This window comes from Capricornis sumatraensis, chromosome 11 (genome assembly GCF_032405125.1).
Source record: "Capricornis sumatraensis isolate serow.1 chromosome 11, serow.2, whole genome shotgun sequence".
Taxonomy (NCBI): Eukaryota; Metazoa; Chordata; class Mammalia; order Artiodactyla; family Bovidae; genus Capricornis; species Capricornis sumatraensis.
The window spans coordinates 100,621,996-100,643,074 of record NC_091079.1 but is presented as its reverse complement, the minus strand read 5'-3'; the positions used below and the strand labels follow the sequence as shown (position 1 = coordinate 100,643,074).

At 48.8% G+C, this 21,079-nt stretch overlaps 1 protein-coding gene across 1 annotated transcript in view; it reads left to right on the top strand.

Annotated features, from left to right (window-relative positions):
- SNTB1 (syntrophin beta 1) overlaps positions 1-21,079 on the top strand; it is a 244,368-nt gene that overhangs the window by 155,874 nt on the left and 67,415 nt on the right. The window contains exon 3 of the mRNA XM_068983377.1: positions 1,127-1,334. Coding sequence (XP_068839478.1) covers positions 1,127-1,334 — 208 coding nt within the window. The remainder of the gene's footprint in view (positions 1-1,126; positions 1,335-21,079) is intronic.

Genomic DNA, 21,079 nt, shown 5'->3' with positions numbered 1-21,079 from the left:
CGTTGCTCGCAGGTTCAGTCGCTCAGTTGTGTCTCTTTGAGACCACGTGGACTGTAGCCCACCAGGCTCCTCTGTTCATGGGATTCTGCAGGCAAAGATACTGGAGGGGGTTGCCATGCCCTCCTCCAGGGGCTCTTCCTGATCCAGGGATCGAACCTGCATGCCCTCTTAGCAGGCGAATTCGTTACCACGGAGCCAACTGGGAAGCCTTGCATTACAAGTGCACAAAGCTGAAGAGGTAGGGAAACGTGCCACAGACAGGATTCCTGAGGAGTGTAAAACTTTGGCCGTCTCTGATGCTAAAATATTCACAATTAATGATGAGCAGCAGAATTAAGCGGGAGGATAGGTGTTCCAGTCTACACCCCACCAGCACCTGCTAGGACGCGAGCATATTGTTAAAGTCCTCTGGGGATGGAGAAGTGAGGCAGGTTAATATCAGCTCACAGCTTGAAAGTCTTAATATGATGCTGCTAATAAGGCACAGCTGAATAACAGGAAGGCCAGGCACCCTTAGTTCAGGTGACTAGATAGCTGTGCCCTCAGTAGCTCAACCAATGCCTCGGCACAGGGTTTGTGGATGAATGAGTGAGTGAATGGATGGATGGATGATGAGGCCATTAAGATAAGCCATTCAAAAGAAGCTTAAAGTAAGAATGAAGAATTAGTTCACTTTAGTGGGGAGAGGCAATGTAGGGATAGGAGGGAGGGAAGGGTTATCATAGGATGATATGAACTCACCTATGTGAAACTTTTGAAAATTGTAAAGCACTCTAGAGTTTAAAGACTCTCTTATTCGATTAAAAAATAAATTTTAAAATCTCAGTTGGGGGCTTCCCTGCGGTCCAGTGGTTAAGACTCTGTGCTCCCACTGAAGGGAGTGCCAGTTCAATCCCTGGTCAAGGAGCTAAGATTCTGCATGCTTCATGGAGAGGCCCAAAGGGGAAAAGAAACAAGACCCACTGCAAAAAAAAAAAAAAAAACAAAACCCTTAATTAAAAAGCTAAAAAAATGAAAAGTAAAATATATGATAGAAAAAACAAATTAATTCACCTTTGTAGCTCAGGGCTTGAGGAGACAAAATCTGCCAGGGAACCTCCTAACCCTTCTCTCTCTGCTCCTCTAGGCAGCTTGAAATCCACTCTCCAGATGCTAAGCACACTGTGGTCCTGAGGGCCAAGGACTCCGCCACGGCCCAGGCCTGGTTCAGCGCCATCCACGCGACCGTCAGTGACCTGCTGACCCACGTGATTGCCGAGGCCCGCGAGCAGCTGGGCCCGATGGGCCTTGCTGGGGGCCGGGAGATCAGGCACGTTGGCTGGCTCGCAGAAAAGGTAAGGAAACGTCGCCCGCCCAGGCGTCTTCCCCAGGCCTTCCCAGCACATGCTGCAGCCCCTGAACTCGGGTGCCTCGTTCCGCAGGCTGAGCCTCTCACTGGGATTTCGTGTCCGGCTCCAGCGGGCCTGCGTTATGCAGGAGCTCTGCGTCTTTAGCAACTTTGTTTCCCCACAGACAGTCCAGCGTGTGGCAAAATGGTCACTCATTGCCTGCTGTCTGGATGAATGAGGGAGCAGGCGGCTGGACAGGTTGGTTCTCATATGTGCATGGGAAGGGGGAGGGCGGGGGAAATAACTCAGACGCGCGATAGGACGGTCTCCTTGGCAGGTAAGGGAGTAGGAAATCATTGCTTTCAAAAGGGATTTCCGTGGGTTTTGATGGACCTAGCTGTTAACACAGATACTTTGCAAATAAAGCAATTGTAATCTTGCCGGTAAGATCCTACGGACAGAGGAGCTGGGTGGGCTCCAGTCCATAGGGTTGCAGAGTCAGACACGACTGAGCGGCTGACTGCACATACCCATACAATGATGGTGATAACGGCGAAGACGTCTTAAGCAGCAACTCTGTGCGCGTTCTTCTCAGTACCATCTTTTACTTGCACTCTTAAGCCAGCAGGCGCTCAACGTCATCATTTCTGAGTGCCAGTTTTGTGCAAGGCACAGTGCTAGGCAGGAGGGGACAGGCGTGTAGGCATGAGTGCAGGGAGGGCAGCTGCCCTGGAAAGGGCCTGGGGTCGTGGCGACACTGTTGCTCTGGCTTCTTTCCCCAAGTGCTGTGATGTGTTGAAGAAGGCAGGGAAACTCACTCTGCAGCAGTCTCCTGGGAGTTAACCATCCTCTTGGTTTCAAAGCGTTGAGCCTTTGCCATTGTCCTTACACCTGATCGCTGCTCCTTGAACTTGACCATGAGTGCTCAGGAACAGTGTGCTTTGGGGACAGTCTGACCTCCCAGTGACTCACATTCTAATAGGCGGTAAATTGGAATAATGATTGTTGCAATAACAGCTTTCCTGCCAACGGGGCTGTCATCTGAGAAGGTGCTTGAACAGGGCATTTGGCTGTTTTCCACCATTGTCCTTTGCTCGCCTCATTTCGTGCGTGGGTCCCAGCCACCAACTCCAACACCAAGTGCGTCGTTTGCTGTGGTATTGTCCCATCTCTTGCAGATTGCAGAGGACTAGAGGGCCAGTGCAGGTGGTGGTGGCGCCAGGATCAGAATGGACAGCAGCCACAGGTGGTGTCTCGTGGCCTGACGTGTGAGGCTGCTTGCTGAGAACAGCACTGCAGGTCTGGACGGCAGTGTGTCGGGAGCCACAGCCTCTCACCCTCTGCTCTCCACTCTCTCCAGTCACACGCGTTTGCTTCAGGAGCAGTCCTGTTAGTCTGGGATCTTTCAGTTGCAAGTGACAGAAAGCTCAGCTCAGCTTGAGCACAGAAAAGGGGACTAGCGCTTCCGATAACGGCGGGGTCCAGGGGAGCGCCAGGCGCGGCGGGGTCCAGGGCTCACAGAGGCCCAGCGTCAGGCGCGGCGGGGTCCAGGGCTCACAGGGGGCCAGCGTCAGGCGCGGCGGGGTCCAGGGGAGCGTCAGGCGTGGCGGGGTCCAGGGCTCACAGGGGGCCAGCGGGGTCCAGGGGAGCGTCAGGCGCGGCGGGGCCCAGGGCTCACAGAGGCCCAGCGTCAGGCGCGGCTGGATCCAGGGCTCACAGAGGGCCAGCGGGGTCCAGGGGGAGCTTCAGGCATGGCGGGGTCCAGGGCTCACAGGGTGCCAGCATCAGGCGTGGCGGGGTCCAGGGCTCACAGGGGGCCCGCGGGCCTGCCTCTGCATGGCTTGCACTCTCTCCGCTTGCCTGGTTTATACCCTAGCAAGCGTCCCAGGAGTTCCAGGTTTGTCTGGGTGGTTTTTTTGTTTTGTTTTTATAGCTGGCTGCCTCAGTGAAGAGAAGGCTCTTTGCTCCCATATTTCCAACAAAAGTTCTAAGGTCAGCCTTATCCAAACTGTGCCCTGATGGATGAGGAGAGGCAGTTCTGAAATGGAAAATCGGCTACAAGAGCAACCGACAGTTGCTGTAGAAGGGAATGGGGAGGGGTTGATTGGGATGACAAGCGTCTTTACTGGGTTAGGTCCAGAGTGGATGCAAGGATGTGTTGTGTGTGTTAGGGTCTGGCAGGAGATGGATGGCAAACTCAGAAGGGGTGACTGGACAGGATTTAACACACCGACAGTTTGTGAGTGTGGCCGAGACAGAGGAAACCAGGAGCTGAACGGTGAGAGGTCACTGCCATCCTTTACCTGAAAGTAGCCAGGAAGAGGAGCTGCTACCTAAAGCTAGCAAGACTTGCAGCTCTGGAAAAGGGCCACTCACTGAGAGCTGTGGTCTCTTAGGAGAGAGACAATCCCTGTGAATCCCTGCCTGCTGATCTCCTACTGGTGTCTGCCCTGGGTTGAGGCTGCCTGGAAGCCAGAGGCAGGAACCACAGGTGCTCGGTTAAGGTCAGCCTCCCTGGGCTCCGAGCAGCGCAGCAGATGGTGGGGCCTGGCTCTGGAGGCAAGGAGAGGCTGTCCAGCACACACATCCCTCCAGCTCGCAAGTAACCGAGATGCTGTCAACTCTAGAAGGTACTGTTCTTTCATCTCTTTTAGCACCAACTACAATTAAAACCATTACCATTTGGATAGCTGAGAAATGGTTATTACATCGTCATTAGTAGTGATGTTAGCATTTTTTCCAAAGGTTCCATTTTCTCACTGATAAACTGTCTGCTTATGACTTTTGTTTATCCAAAACTATCCGTAGAAACATTAAGCATTCCAATGGAGCAGTCATAAAGGTGCATAAAAAGCTTTCTGTTTTTAGAATATGATTGTTCTTTTGATGTACTTTCAGATCATCAGATGTTTCTTTAAATTGTATCATGCATTATGCTGGTAACAGCAATCAGTAATGACTTAGCATGGATAATTATCAGAAGGGAGAATGTCTTTTATTGCCTTCATCTTCAAAACTTCTTAAAAGATTACTATAGATCAAGTCCAAGGGAACAAATCCAAACTGGATTTTTTTGAATAAATATTTGATACTGAATCCTGATGTGGAGACATAAGAATGGTTTTTAGCAAAATGTTACAACAAATGGCAAACCCTTAATACTGTGGCTTTCTTGTATCACCACAAATATCAGAGAGTTCACTTGGTATTTGTAAAGATACAAAGGATGACCCTATATATATTCAGCTGTAATTTATCTTAAATTGATATCCTTTGTCTTTTCCTATACTGTTAATCTTTGATTTTTTTTTTTTTTTTTTACTAATAACCGTAGTTCTGGGACAAAGTTTGTACATATTATATTCAATTTCAAGTTTTTAGAACTGGCATTTACTGAACTAAAACAATAGAAAGCAACAACAGTTTCCCTTCTAAGATTCTTTTCAGTGCAGATCCTCAAGCCTCCTCTTCACTACACAGAAAGAGAACTCTATATTAACAGTATTCTTTACGGCGAGATGACCCAGGGATTAGAAGCATGGCTCTCAAGACATGATCCTGAGTCAGTGGGGAGAAGGCAGTCACTCCCCGAGGAGAACGAGCCGGAGAGAAAGGGAGGTGATGGCGCTTGGGGTAAAGGACCTGCCCGCCAGTGCAGGAGGTGGGAGAGACGCATGTTCCGTCCCTGGGTCGGGAAGATCCCCTGGAGGAGGGCGCGGCAACCCACTCCAGTATTTTGCCTAGAGAATCCCATGGACAGAGGAGCCTGGCGGGCTATGGTCCATAGGGTCGCAAAGAGTGGGACACGACTGAAGCAACTTACCCCGCAGTGGCTTACACTTTGTAGGGAGGGCAGAGCAGAGACTGGCCTAAAGGGGAGTGGGGTTATCCTGAAGGAAGGTGATGAGAAAATCCGGTACCTTGGGTGGCTCCCAATTATGGAAGATCTTGAAAGCGGGACAGACAGTTTAAATTTGATTTGTTGGCCATAGGAAATCTTCATATACGTAGTCAGAGAGAAGGGAGCTTAGAGGTGACTTCTCTGGACTGAATGTTTGTCTCCCCCCAGAATCTGTAGACTGAAGCCCCAATCCCTGAAGCGGTGGATTAGGAGGTGGGGGCGTTGGGAGGTCATGAGGTTTCGATGAAGCCATGGAGATGGGTGGAGCTCCGTGACAGGGCTGGTGTCCTTCTAAGGGGTGAGGGCCCAGAGCAATGTCTCCGCCTCACGAAGATGCGTCAGGCAGGGAGGCTTCTCCCAGCCAGGGAGAGGACCCTCCCCAGGACCCCGAGCCGGCACCCTGGTCTTGAAGTCGCAGCCTCCACAACTGTGAGCACTGAGGGTTCGTTCTTTCAGCCATCCAGGGTGTGGTAATGCATTCTAGCAGCCTGAACCGAGAGTGATCAGACACGCCTCTTCTTTCCAAAGACAGGAATCCGGGGCCTGGAAGATGGAAGGCCTCTTATTCACGGCCAGGCTCTAAATCAGGGCGCAGGACTCAGGGGTGAATGGGACGACGCCGTGGTGTCCTTCTCGCCTTTATTTAATTTGTAGAGCCTGGTGCCGCTCTCATCACGGCCCCTTTGTCTCTCCTCTTGGACTCTGGCGGCCGTTCTCTGAGCCTGCTGCAGCCAAGGTCAGGCACGCCGCCCCTCCGAACGGGGCTGCCACCGCGTCCCCTTGACGTCCGTGGGCCTGCGAGCTGTGGGCCGCGGTGACGGGGCCGCTGCTCTCCCCGTGGGTGCTCTCATCTGCAGGCGGGCCGGGCGCACCAACAGGAAGGCCTTTCCGCCATCAAGTTAGTCTCAAACTGTTTTAACCCCTTGCAAGCCCTGCTTGCCCCCTGAGTGCTCATCTCCACCCTGGACTATAAAACACATTATGCCCCAGACAAATTTTTTGAATCATCATTCTTTAGGTAGTCTTTTTACAGTTATTATTGAGGTGTCTTTAATGGTCCTATTTCGGACAAAAGAAAAATAAAAGAGAAAATAAAACAAAGATTAATAAATAAAAGAAAGATAAACAGAAAAAAATAGAGTTCTGAATATGATTTGTGTTTACACACACACTCCAACTTGAAAGAGCAGAATAAGCGAGTGCACAGGGGAATCGTTGGTTCTGTTTTTGCTCCGTTAGTCGGGTGTTGTCTTTACTCTCACCTGTTATCTCAGTTTGCAAACTATTTCTTGTCAGATTTCAAACACAGCATGGTGTTTTAAAATTAAAAAAAAAAAAGAAAAACCCCAGTTGGGAGCTCTGCGATGCAGTTTGGTTCTCAACTTCCCCTCATTGCCATAAAAGTTCCTTTCAAATGGGAATGTTTAGAGGGCTGTGCCTCCCCAGGGTGGTAATGGAGGAGAGGAAGTAAGTTGGTAATTAGTATTTATTATGTGCTTAAGTCTTTCTCAGCCAGAGTGCTTTAAATAATCCCTCTTTCTCAGCCAGAGTGCTTTAAATAATACCTAATCTGCCTGCAAGGCAGGAGACAGGGATTCAGTCCCTGGGTGGGGAAGATCCCCTGGAGGAGGAAATGGCAACCCCGCCAGTATTCTTGCCCGGAGAATCCCCTGGACGGAGGAGCCTGCAGGTTACGGTCCATGGGGTCACGAGAGCTGGACACGACTTAGCCTAGGAGGCAAGCTTGGAGAAGTTAAGGAACTTTTCTAAGATGACTCCTCTGGTAAGAGGCAGGGCCAGAGTTTGAACCCCTCTTTCTAACCCATTCCAGTACTCTTGCCTGGAAAATTCCATGGACGGAGGAGCCTGGTAGGCTACAGTCCATGGGGTCGCAAAGAGTTGGACATGACTGAGTGACTTCACTTCACTTTCTAACTCTTAGGCCAGAACTTTCCACTAAGCTGAGCTAAAGGGACCCAGGGAGCAAGTGTTCACATGAGTGAGACCCCCAGAACCCCAGAACCCATACCAAACGCAAAGTTTCAGAACTAAGAGCCATATCAAAATACTCAGACCCTTTATTCGCCTTTGTGGAAATAAAGGATGGCTGTCGGTTCAGGCTGCTGCCACAGAATGCCTTTGACTGTCTGGCTTATAAACAGGGGAAACATGTCTCACGGTTCTGGAGGCTAGACGTCTAAGATCAGGGTCCCAGCATGGAGCTGTTACCAACAGCCCTCTTCTGTGTCCTCATGTGGCAGAGAGAGGGAGGACTAGCCGCTCTTCCTCTTATAAGGACACTGATTCTATCGTGGAAGCTCCAGTCTCCTGACCTAACCACCTCACAAAGGCCCCACCTCCTAAAACCAGCACAGCAGGGCTTCAGCATGTAAACTTGAGGGGAGGGGAAGCATTCGGTCCACAGCAGAGGGGGTGGACATACCACCACCCGGCAGCGCTTCCTGAAATCTCTCCTCTCCTGCCCTGCAAAGACGGAGATTATGTTTGGTAGGAGAGGTTAAGAGGAACACTGGAACACACACACACACACACACATAGGACATGAATATGATTTGTGTTTACACATACACTCCAATACTTTCGCCACCTGACGTGAACAGCAGACTCATTGGAAAAGACCCTGATGCTGGCAGGGATTGGGGGCAGGAGGAGAAGGGGACGACAGAGGATGAGATGGCAGGACGGCATCACCGACTCGATGGACATGGGTTTGGGTGGACCCCGGGCGTGGGTGATGGACAGGGAGGCCTGGCAGGCTGCAGTCCACGGCTGCAGAGAGTCGGACACGCCTGAGCGGCTGAGCAGCAGCAGCAGATGCGCACAGAGGGCGCTGGCCCTGCTTTGCATGTTCTCCAGTGTCTGTGACTTTCCGGTGTCGTGGTTTAAGTAAACAGTCCCAGTCAGCAACATGGTTCAGATTTCAGTTGCTGTAGGTAACTTCGTCTTATTAACTGTAAGTAATTTTAACTGTGTTTTGACTGCATCTTCACGGTGAGTAATCTTGTAAGTAATCTTTCTGAAGGAGATGAGCCCTGGAATTTCTTTGGAAGGAATGATGCTGAAGCTGAAACTCCAGTACTTTGGCCACCCCATGTGAACAGTTGACTCATTGGAAAAGACTGTGATGCTGGGAGGGATTGGGGGCAGGAGGAGAAGGGGACGACCGAGGATGCGATGGCTGGACGGCATCACTGGCTCGATGGACGTGAGTCTGAGTGAACTCCGGGAGATGGTGATGGACAGGGAGGCCTGGCGTGCTGCGATTCCTGGGGTCGCAGAGAGTCGGACACGCCTGAGCGGCTGAGCTGCCTGAACTGGACTGAATCTTGTGGCGCGCACGTTTTGCCGCTAGTCTTCCCCACAGGGCGCTGCGTGCACGCGGCTGCTGAACGTCATGGAGGCGACCGGTCGCGGCGCCCACTTCAGTCTGCGGTGGTCGGTCCCAGCGCACTTGTTCCTTCACACACGACAGCGAGGGGGTAGGGTTTGCTTCCTTCTTGTCTCCCAGAGATCAATCACGGTGACCTCTGCAGGAATGGATATTAGAGAGAGAGAGTGAAGGTAAGCTTCACTTGATCTTAGGCAGAAGGCCGAGAAGCGACTGAAGGTAAGCTTCTGAGAGTGGCTGTGAAGAAAGGCTGAAGGCAGGGTGACGCCAGTGGAAGGTTCGCGTTCGTGGGGCTCTCGGACAAGCTCCACATGCCTGGGAGCTCCAGGTGCAGCGTAAGAAGCCGCTAGCTGCCCCAGGCCTGGAAAGGAGGGTGATGGCTAGTCGAGGCGCGGACAGGATGCTCACGTCTCACGAGCGGCGTGACGGGAAGGCGGCGAGCGCGCTCAAGCTGCTCTCAGCCAGTTTTTGACGGAGGAATAAAAGCACCGAATCCCCAATCTTTCTAATGTTTTAAATTATAGATTGCTTAGTAAATATTAACTTTATTATTTTTTATAGCTGACAGTAAGACAATTTTAATGTCTTAATAATAGTTTTGAAAACCCATAGTACAATGCCTGTTTTTCCAGCTGACTCTTGAGCTCGCTTTGTATGATTTCAGCTTGCACAGCCATCTTTATTCGTCCACCACGGCTGTGCAAAGGCAGGCCTCTGCCTCTCTGTCTCTTTCTCTCTCCATCTATCCGTCTCTCCCTCCCTTTATCCACTCATTCATCTACCTACCTTCTCTCTCTCTCTACCCTTATTCATCTCTATGCATCCTTATCTATCTCTGCCTCCCTGTCCACTTATCCAGATAGCTCGCTGTTGCTGTCTGTCTCTGTCTGTCCATCCATCAGTTTATCACATTTTTATATTATTACTTACCTTACTAGACCACCATTAATGTTCAGTTCCAACAGTAGCAATCTATTAATTCCCCCAAAATTCCAGGTGAAATATAACCAAGTAACTTTATTCTCTAGCTACTTTGCCCAGCTATATCAGAAGAGTCTCACATGTAAATATGACAGCCCTGGCCTGAGTCAAACAGGCTGCTGGTAATCAGGATCTTGACAGTGGGATCGATGGGATGGTATTTCCGGAGCCTCTAAATACATCAGCTCCACCATCTGCCCTAGAAATCACCCAAGTAAGAACTTCCTACCCCTTCTTCCAGGGAGAAAGTGGTCTCTGGCCTTAGAGGACTCCCGTCTGATAAACGGAAATAGAGCTACTGCCCAGGCCGCCCCTGACTGCATCATCCGTAAATCAAGACTGTCTGCTGGGCTGGGAGACACAGTTACTGCAGTTAAGTGGTGACGGGCCTGATGTGTGGCTGTGAAATGCAGTCAGCAAGCTCCTGCCTGAAGCACCTCTGAGATGGAGCAGGACGGGGAAATCTGGCGACAGCCTGGTCACGTTCTCGTTGGTCTCTTACTGGAAGTGTTTACAGCAAATGTGCCAGAATGATCACTGACTTGATGGACTTGAGTTTGAGTAAACTCCAGGAGTTGGTGATGGGCAGGGAGGCCTGGCGTGCTGCAGTCCATGGGGTCTCAAAGAGTCGGACACGACTGAGCGACTGAACTGAACTGAACTGATGAGGAGTTCAAACTGCCCCCATCTAACATTCACGCTAATAAAAATCAAAGACTTAAAATTAGGATGGATGTTGGCATGGAGACAGAGGCAACCATAATGAAAGCGTGAAAATTTGCCCACTTTTATACATGACTTCACAGTGCAGTTTAGTCCTGAGTCATTCTCCCTGGGGTGGAAACCTCAGAGCTACCCGCATAAGAGAGATGGGGGCGTGTATGTTTAGTTCTCATAGGTTGATTTGCACACATTCACCTGATTCCATCTCTTTGGAAATGATCATGAGACTCAAGATAGAAAGCTTCCTGTGCCTGGTTGTGTGGCTAGCAGACTAAACTTTGTTTTATCTCGTTAGGCTTTGAAAATTGCTCTTCCTTTATGAAAGAGATCATACATTGATGACAGTCTTAGGTAGAATTCTTTAGAAGCTGAGTCTGAAATGGAGATTTTCTAGGAGCGATTGCTAAGGGAGGACTCTGTTATATGATAAACTGAGGCATGTTAGACATTTTCAGAATTTAAGCAAAAATCAGTTCAAATTGGAAGTGGTTAGGAGCTCAGGGAAAGGCTTATATAGAAAAAGTGTGGAAACAAAGGAGAGAAATGTTCAATCATTTCTAGCTTAAAACCCTCATTGGCTGTGATTGATTATCCGTAAGTTTGATTTCATAACCTCAAGGCATTTCAGGGCTTGGATTTTGGTTTGCTCACACAGACCTCCTGAGCATTAGATCCATCTCAGTCTAATGGCCTCCTTGTTTACTTAATTTAGCAGCTCTTAGGAGAAACCTGTAAGGACATGAATGAAGCAGTGTAGCTGGGAGGAAGCAAAGCAAGGATGATGTGGTGATGCTGCAGGAAAAAGTGGGCTGTGAGAAGTGATCACATCCTGGGTCTCAGGCGAGTTCCTGGGACGGGCCGCCAAGCGAGGGCCGCCAAGCGAGGGCCGCCAAGCGAGGGCCGCCAAGCGAGGGCCTTTGGCTTTGCACGTGAAGAAATTCAAGAGCAAGCCAAATTACAGTGAAAGCAGATTTATTCAGGGAGATCCACAGTCCTAAGTCAGAGTGTGGGTCATCTCAGAAGGCAAGAGGGTGTGGGTTTTGCGGGCTGGGTAATTTCATAGGCTGGAATTCTCTGGTAGCACAGGGTTAAAGAGTCCGCCTGCTAATGCAGGAGATGTGGGTTCGATCCCTGGGTCAAGAGGATCCTCTGGAGAAGGAAAACGCAGCCCACTCCAGTATTCTAACCTGGGAAATCCTATGGACAGAGGAGCCTGGCGGGCTACAGTCCATGGGGTCGCAAAGAGTTGGACGCGACTCAGCAGCTAAACAACACAACAACAACTCAGCAATTTCATGGGGTGATGAGTGGGAAGATTATTTCAGCTATCTGGGGAAAGGGCGGGAGGTTCCAGGCAGTGGGTCACCTCCTACTTCTTGGCCTTTTATGGTCGGCCTTGGAACTGGCATGGCCGTGGGTGTGTCATTTAGCATATGCCCATGTACTACAATGAGTGTGCACTGAGGCTTGTGGTCTGCTGGAACGCACATTGCCTGCCATCTTGGACTTGGTTGCTTCTAACCAGTTTATGTCATGCCCATCTGCAGGGGCCGCGTCATTCTTTTCAAGGTTGTGCCGGCCCCTTCCCGTCTCAGAATCAGCCCACCCCGGGGAGTCTGCAGCGTGAATGGCAGCACAGAGCTTTCCCGCCCGGAGCCACAAGCGGGGGCTGAGCCCCCACATAAGTCGGCCGCGGCTGTGACTCTGCTGGAGGTCGCAGGAGGCCCGCCTGTCGGCCACAGGCAGTTCTCTAAAGAAGGCAAAGGGTCCACTGAGCAGTCGGTGTTCACGTCAGGGAATTTTGTCTTCAGACCAACGGTACCTGCTATAACCACTGGTGTGTCTACACAGGGGGAGAAAATTCCAACAGATGTACATGGCACCTTTAAGTAGCAGAGAGAAAAAGATACTTAATGCTTTGAAATTCCCAAATGTTATTTCAGCCTCCCTTTGCATCCTTACATTTTTGGCTTGCACTTTTTATTACTTCTAATATGAGTAGACCGCCACTTTACAAATTCAGTATAAATTAACACATTTCATTTTTCATCCTGAAACTCCTTCAAGTTGGTATTTTCAGGTTTTTTCAGCTGAATCAGTTCCAGGGTTTATCAAGTGTATAAATTAGAAGTTCTTTATATTGATTTTATTTAGGATTAAGGCTCGAATTAAAGGTGTATCTAGAGTTTGGAGAAGTTGATGGCACCCCACTCCAGTACCCTTGCCTGGAAAATCCCATGGACGGAGGAGCCTGGTAGGCTGCAGTCCACAGGAACACGAAGTCAGACACGACTGAGCGACTCCACTTTCCACTTTCATGCACTGGAGAAGGAAATGGCAACCCACTCCAGTGTTCTTGCCTGGAGAATCCCAGGGACGGGGGAGCCTAGTGGGCTGCCGTCTATGGGGTCAGACAGAGTCAGACACGACTGAAGCAACTTAGCAGCAGCAGCAGCAGCAGAAGAGTTCTAGAACCTGATTTAAGAACATCCCTATTTACATATTTACATTTCCTTATTTACATATGGGCTTCCCAGGTGACTCATGTGGTAAAGAATCCACCTGCCAACGCAGGAGCTGCAGGAGACACAGGTTCAATCCCTGGGTCAGTAAGATCCCCTGGAGGAAGAAATGGCAACCCACTACAGGATTCTTGCCTGAGAAATCCCACGAACTTCCCAATGCCATGGGCCATGGGATCGCAAAGAGTAGGTGTCTGACTCTTTGTGACCCCAGAGACTCCAGTCCACCAGGCTCCTCTGTCCATGGGATTCTCTAGGCAAGAATACTGGAGTGGGTTGCTATTTCCTTCCCCTTCTCAGAGTGGCCACAATTTATTTTTGTGACTTTATCATCTTTCTTAATGAAAAGAACACTAGATCAGAACTCAGAATTGGAGAACTCTAGAAGAGAAGCAAAATGCAAAGGAGAAAAGGAAAGATATAAGCATCCGAATGCAGAGTTCCAAAGAATAGCAAGAAGAGATAAGAAAGCCTTCTTCAGTGATCAATACAAAGAAATAGAGGAAAAGAACAGAATGGGAAAGACTAGAGATCTCTTCAAGAAAATTAGAGATACCAAGGGAAGATTTCACGCAAAGATGGGCTCGATAAAGGACAGAAATGGTATGGGCCTAACAGAAGCAGAAGATATTAAGAAGAGGTGGCAAGAATACACAGAAGAACGGTACAAAAGAGATCTTCACGACCCAGATAATCACGATGGTGTGATCACTCATCTAGAGCCAGACATCCTGGAATGCGAAGTCAAGTGGGCCTTAGAAAGCATCATTATGAACAAAGCTAGTGGAGGTGATGGAATTCCAGTGGAGCTGTTTTAAATCCTGAAAGATGCTGCTGTGAAAGTGCTGCTCTCAATATGCCAGCAAATTTGGGAAACTCAGCAGTGGCCACAGGACTGGAAAAGGTCAGTTTTCATTCCAGTCCCAAAGAAAGGCAATGTCAAAGAATGCTCAGCCTACCACACAATTGCACTCATCTCACACGCTAGTAAAGTAATGCTCAACATTCTCCAAGCCAGGCTTCAGCAATACATGAACCATGAACTTCCTGATGTTCAAGCTGGTTTTAGAAAAGGCAGAGGAACCAGAGATCAAATTGCCAACATCCACTGGATGATCGAAAAAGCAAGAGAGTTCCAGAAAAACATCTATTTCTGCTTTATTGACTATGCCAAAGCCTTTGACTGTGTGGATCACAATAAACTGTGGAAAATTCTGAGAGAGATGGGAATACCAGACCACCTAACCTGCCTCTTGAGAAATCTGTATGCAGGTCAGGAAGCAACAGTTAGAACTGGACATGGAACAACAGACTGGTTTCAAATAGGGAAAGGAGTGCATCAAGGCTGTATATTGTCACCCTGCTTATTTAACTTCTATGCAGAGTACATCATGAGAAACACTGGACTGGAAGAAACACAAGCTGGACTCAAGATTGCCAGGAGAAATATCAATAACCTCAGATATGCAGATGACACCACCCTTATGGCGGAAAGTGAAGAGGAACTAAAAAGCCTCTTGATGAAAATGAAAGAGGAGAGTGAAAAAGTTGGCTTAAAGCTCAACATTCAGAAAATGAAGATCATAGCATCCGGTCCCATCACTTCATGGGAAATAGATGGAGAAACAGTGGAAACAGTGTCAGACTTTAGATTTTTTGGGCTCCCAAATCACTGCAGATGGTGACTGCAGCCATGAAATTAACAGACGCTTACTCCTTGGAAGAAAAGTTATGACCAACCTAGATAGTATATTCAAAGGCAGAGACATTACTTTGCCGACTAAGGTCCGTCTAGTCAAGGCTATGATTTTCCCTGTGGTCATGTATGGATGTGAGAGTTGGACTGTGAAGAAGGCTGAGTGCCAAAGAATTGATGCTTTTGAACTGCAGTGTTGGAGAAGACTCTTGAGAGTCCCTTGGACTGCAAGGAGATCCAACCAGTCCATTCTGAAGGAGATCAGCCCTGGGATTTCTTTGGAAGGAATGTTGCTAAAGCCGAAGCTCCAGTACTTTGGCCACCTCATGAGAAGAGTTGACTCATTGGAAAAGACTCTGTTGCTGGGAGGGATTGGGGGCAGGAGGGGAAGGGGACGACCGAGGATGAGATGGCTGGATGGCATCACGGACTCGATGGACGTGAGTCTGAGTGAACTCCGGGAGATGGTGACGGACAGGGAGGCCTGGCGTGCTGCGATTCATGGGGTCCCAAAGAGTCGGACACGACTGAGCGACTGGACTGAACTGAACTGAAACTGAGATTGCTGATTGCTCTGGGGGAAAATGTCAAGTTTTTATTGAGATTTAGAGCTAGGAGGTACAAAAAATAATCGAATAAGAATTGACAGTTTTATGTTATTTGGTCCTAATCCTGCAGCTAGTCAGCACTGGGTGTGAATCTAGAACTCACTCTGATTTCCAGTCTAAGGCATTCCACCTGGTACACCTCACTGTCATGTAAAGCGTTGTAAGAACTCTTCAGAATCATGCAGATGTATGACCCTCTCAGCTGTTTCTCCTTTGGTGAGAATGGGGCTGCTGGCTGAGGAGGACTGTGCTGAGATCAAAGGCAGGGATGCACAAGACGTGGGGTACCTCCTAGAGCACAAGAGGTCTGAGAGAGTGAGTGTGAAACCTGGGGGAGCGTCGGCGGAGGAAGATGGTGGGGGAGCGGATTTCTGGTCACAGTGATGCGGTGGCCTCAGCCTCTCTTGCCTTAAGTAGCGCTGACTCTCTGCTGTCGTCCTGAAAGTCTTTAAAACACTGCTGGCAATGTGTATGGGGCTTCCCTGGTGGCTAGGATGGTAAAGAATTGATAGCTTACAGTGAACGGTGTCAGATTTGTGATCTCCAAATAAAAAGAAGTAGCTTCAGGACCAGGGACCAGGCTTGATCACTCCAGAGTTTTTGTGTGGCAGAGTTTATTAAAGTGAAAGAAGGCAGAGAAAGCCTCTGACAGAGACCTCTGAAGGGGGCAGAGAGTGCCCCCTGCTAGTCTAAGCAAGGCAGCTGTATATGTTTTCACTTGGTTATTGTTCAGTTCAGTTCAGTCGCTCAGTCATGTCCGACTCTTTGCAACCCCATGAATCGCAGCACGCCAGGCCTCCCTGTCCATCACCATCTCCCGGAGTTCACTCAGACTCACGTCCATCGAGTCGGTGATGCCATCCAGCCATCTCATCCTCGGTCGTCCCCTTCTCCTCCTGCCCCCAATCCCTTCCAGCATCAGAGTCTTTTCCAATGAGTCAGCTCTTCGCATGAGGTGGCCAAAGTACTGGAGTTTCAGCTTCAGCATCATTCCTTCCAAAGAAATCCCAGGGTTGATCTCCTTCAGAATGGACTGGTTGGATCTCCTTGCAGTCCAAGGGACTCTCAAGAGTCTTCTCCAACACCACAGTTCAAAAGCATCAATTCTTCGGCGCTCAGCCTTCTTCACAGTCCAACTCTCACATCCATATATGACCACTGGAAAAACCATAGCCTTGACTAGATGGATGTTAGTCAGCAAAGTAATGTCTCTGCTTTTTAATATGCTATCTAGGTTGGTCATAACTTTTCTTCCAAGGAGTAAGCGTCTGTTAATTTCATGGCTGCAGTCACCATCTGCAGTGATTTGGGAGCCCCCCAAAATAAAGTCTGACACTGTTTCCACTGTTTCTCCATCTATTTCCCATGAAGTGATGGGACCAGATGCCATGATCTTCGTTTTCTGAATGTTGAGCTTTAAGCCAACTTTTTCACTCTCTTCTTTCACTTTCATCAAGGGACTTTTTAGTTCCTCTTCACTTTCCGCCATAAGGGTGGTGTCATCTGCATATCTGAGGTTATTGATATTTCTCCTGGCAATCTTGAGTCCAGCTTGTGTTTCTTCCAGCCCAGCGTTTCTCATGATGTACTCTGCATAGAATTTAAATAAGCAGGGTGACAATATACAGCCTTGACGTACTCCTTTTCCTGTTTGGAACCAGTCTGTTATTCCATGTCCTGTTCTAACTGTTGCTTCCTGACCTGCATATAGGTTTCTCAAGAGGCAAGTCAGGTGGTCTGGTATTCCCACCTCTTTCAGAATTTTCCACAGTTTATTGTGATCCACACAGTCAAAGGCTTTGGCGTAGTCAATCAAGCAGAAATAGATGTTTTTCTGGAACTCTCTTGCTTTTTCTATGATCCAGCAGATACTGGCAATTTGATCTCTGGTTCCTCTGCCTTTTCTAAAACCAGCTTGAATATCTGGAAGTTCACAGTTCACATATTGCTGAAGTCTGGCTTGGAGAATTTTGAGAGTTTTGAGAATGTGTATATTCTCCAAGAATACATAGAAGAACTATACAAAAAAGCTCTTCATGACCAAGATAATCACAACAGTGTGATCACTCACCTAGAGCCAAACATCCTGGAATGTGAAGTCAAGTGGGCCTTAGAAAGCATTGCTATGAACAAAGCTAGTGGAGGTGATGGCATTTCATTTGAGCTATTTCAAATCCTGAAAGATGATGCTGTGAAAGTGCTGCACTCAATATTCCAGCAAATTTGGAAAACTCAGCCGTGGCCACAGGACTGGAAAAGTTCAGTTTTCATTCCAATCCGAAAGAAAGGCAATGCCAAAGAATGCTCAACTGGTTATAACAGTAAATCTCAAGGTTGTTAGGGGCTTCCCTGGTGGCTCAGAGGTTAAAGCCTCTGCCTGCAATGTGGGAGACCTGGGTTCAATCCCTGGGTTGGGAAGATCCCCTGGAGAAGGAAATGGCAACCCACTCCAGTACCCTTGCCTGGAGAATCCCATGGACGGAGGAGCCTCGTGGGCTGCAGTCCACGGGTTGGAAATAGTCGGACAGGACTGAGCGACTTTTGGTATTGGTATTGGTAAAGATCTTATTAGACCCACTCCCATAATTCACATTTTAAGATGACAGGATTAGAACTAACAATAGAAAGATCTTACCATTCCCATAATATACGTTCTAAGATATCAGGATTAGTCAGAAGGTTTTCGGGAAAGAGAAACTGTCCTCAAGCAGGACACACTGTGGTTGTATAACCCTCAGCACAGAGTTTAAACTGAGTTGTTTGTTGTGTATCGTCAGTTCTGGGCTTAAAGAAGAAAACATTTTATGTGCCCAAGACTTAGGAATGTAGAGAAGAAAGGACGTTTGTCCTTTCCTCCTCCTTGAGAATTCTAACCCCATCTCCTCCTCATGGGGACCTTGGACTTCTTATCAAGTGCCTACAAATTGACTCTCTCAGAATCTGCCTGCAATTCTAGAGACTTAGGTTCGATCCCTGGGTGAGGAAGATGTGCTGGAGAGGGGAATGGCAACCCACTCCAGTATTCTTGCCTGGAGAATTCCGTGGGTAGAGGAGCCTGGCAGGCTACAGTTCATGGGTTTGCAAAGAGTTGGACATGACTGAGCGACTTTCACACACGTAATGCTTATTAGTGCCAAACAGTGGTTTGCCCGGCAGCTCTGTTTTGGCTCGGAGAACATCTGGCCGCGTGGTCCACCTGCCTCCTCACTCACCGTTCTTTACGCTCTGCTCTGCGTGCAGATGGACTGAGCCTTGTGTGAACTGCAGTCTGTCTGACCCTTCCCAGCTGCGGGTGTCCTGGGTTCTCCGCTGCACACCCTGCTCTCTAGTTTCTTTGTCTACCTGTAGGGCTGCTTTCTGCTGGTTAGCGCCTGCAGTAATGGGTGTGAAAGAGGGCGAGATGCAATTTTACTGAGCTGGATTCTTTCCAGAAGCCTCGGTGGGGAGATGTGTTGGCGGAGGGGGCAGGGGAGGGACTCCACCAGTGAAGATGGAGCTTGTGAGCATGGCTGTTTCCCAAAAGCTTCAGATGAACATTTATCTTATGGACCCAGGTCTCCCAACACGGACACACTAAGACACCCTGAAGTCAGTGCTGTCAGTGCAAAATCACTCCTTGTGTGTGTGTGTGTGCAATGCACAGTTTAATTGCACGTGTCTTATGTGATTAAAATGCTTCAGCGTAGCAAGCATTGTAGCTAAGGTGAATTTGGGAAACCTAGAAATGAGATTGGAGTCAATAAATCCAATAAGAATCAACTGAACGAATATGCCGGAAGCAGGGAGGCGGGTGGAGATAACGCAGAGGCTGGAGCCTAGGCGCTGGACGAAGCCTCCCCCCAGCCCCCTCCAGTGCTCTCGCCTGGAAAATCCCAGGGACAGAGGAGGCTGGCGGCCTGCGTCCGTGGGGTCGCAAAGAGTCGGACATAACTGAACGACTGTCACTTGTTGCTTGTTGATTGGGTGACTTTAGGCAAGTTTCTTAAAGTCTTTGAACCTCAGCTTTTGTGTCTCTAGAAAAAGAGACATTAATACCTACCTCAAAGGAGAATTTATATGGTTTAAGTGAGAAGTTTTATAGACAGGGTCTGGCACATAGCATCTGCTAAATTTAATGCGGCATATGAAGGCAGCTCTCTCACTGCACATCTTATTTTTAAAGTGGGTTTGTGTAGAGGCTTTTATAAACTCCCAGATTTGCGAATGCTGCTAGCACGCGTGCGTACTTTCTTCTACCAAATGAGTGAGAAGGACTCGCTCTGGGGCTCTCACCCAGCTCTTGATCCGTCAGTGACTCAGAGGGCCGGCTGAGTGCTCTTTTCTTTCACTTATCCCCAGCTTGTTTTCTGCAAAGAACTGCCACTTTCATAGAGTTCCACCCTTGATACCGAGTTTGGCTTTTCCAAGGAGCAGCTGAGCAGGGTGGACATGTGTGGGTGTGTGTCTCCACTGGCTTCTCTTGAGGGGAGAGCTGCTCTGTCTGCGGAGGGCGGTGGGCTGGCTTCTCCTGGGGCTGTGGCAGCCCAGACTTTCAGATCTGACCTTAGCAAAATGGCGAGAAACGACAAGCCATCAGCATTTACGGTCATGCTCAGTAACAACTCCGTTAAATCCACAAGAGCCAGAGAGCTACCGTTTGCGGGAGAGGATAAGCTGAATCAAATGTGTAGCCCCCGAGAAAGCCGCCAGATCCAGGGAGGAGGAGGGAGCAGGGTGAGTGGGATTTCTAGGGGAAGCTCGAAGGGAACAATCAGACTTGAGGAGCATATATGTGATGCCTGGAAGAGATGTCATAAAGTCAAAGCTATGTAGTCTCAATTTCCATCTAAAAAGAATGTGACATGCATTTGTGTGGACAGTCATTCCCTTCTCCAGCGGATCTTCCTGACCCAGGGGTTGGACCTGGGTCTCCTGCACTGCAGGTGGGTTTTTTACAGTCTGAGCCACCAGGGAAGCTCAGATTATATATAATTGTGACCAAAACTGTATTGTTAAGCTTTAGAAGTAACTTCTTATTTAATCAACTATTAATTATAAAAACACTCTTCTAAGGCTTGTATAAACTTGCTTAAATAAAGAAATGGTATCTGCCTGTGATCCAGAAGACGCAGGAGACACGGGCTTGATTCCTGGGTGGGAAGGTCCCCTGGAGGAGGGCCTGGCAACCCACTCCAGGATTCTTGCCTGGAGAATCCCATGGACAGAGGAGCCTGGCGGCTACGGTCCAGGGGGTCACAGAGAGTTGGACTGAAGCAACTGAGCAAGCACGCATTCAGTACCTATAACCCCTTCATTCAGTAAACAAGTGCTGAGCACACACACCATGCCAGTCGGTTGGAGTACTGGGAATATGACCGTAAACACAGCAGGCAAGGTCCTTGCTGTACCGAGCTTACACTTCAGCAGGGGAGATGGATGATACACAAGAAAGCAAGCAGTTCAGATAGCGGTGAGTGCTGTAAAGGGGATGAGCGTTTTGCATATAAGGAGTAGGGAAGTGATCTTAGATAACTGTTCACGATGGGCAAGGCAGTGGGCTGGAAATTCAAAGAGGTTCTTGAGAAACTCACCAACAAATGGGGAGGGCAGACATGCAATCTTAGAATCTCAAATACAGAACTGTGCGTGTTAATTTGGTGTTAAATCCTGTGAGAGTTCATAGGAAGAAATCATCTAACTTGGCCTGAGAAGGTAGGAAAGGTGTGAAGGGGAATCTGAAAAATCAGGCATAGAAAGGCTTTTTCGGTTGCAAGGACGGCATGTACAGAGATTTACTGGAGCAAAGCGCACGGCCTTTCTTTTACAAACAGCCGTTCCTCCTGGGTGACTGGAGCACTGAATATGCGCCTTCAGGTCACTCTGTCTCTCATGGCGACACCCTGAGGCAGTTGCTCCCTCACTCATGCTGCTG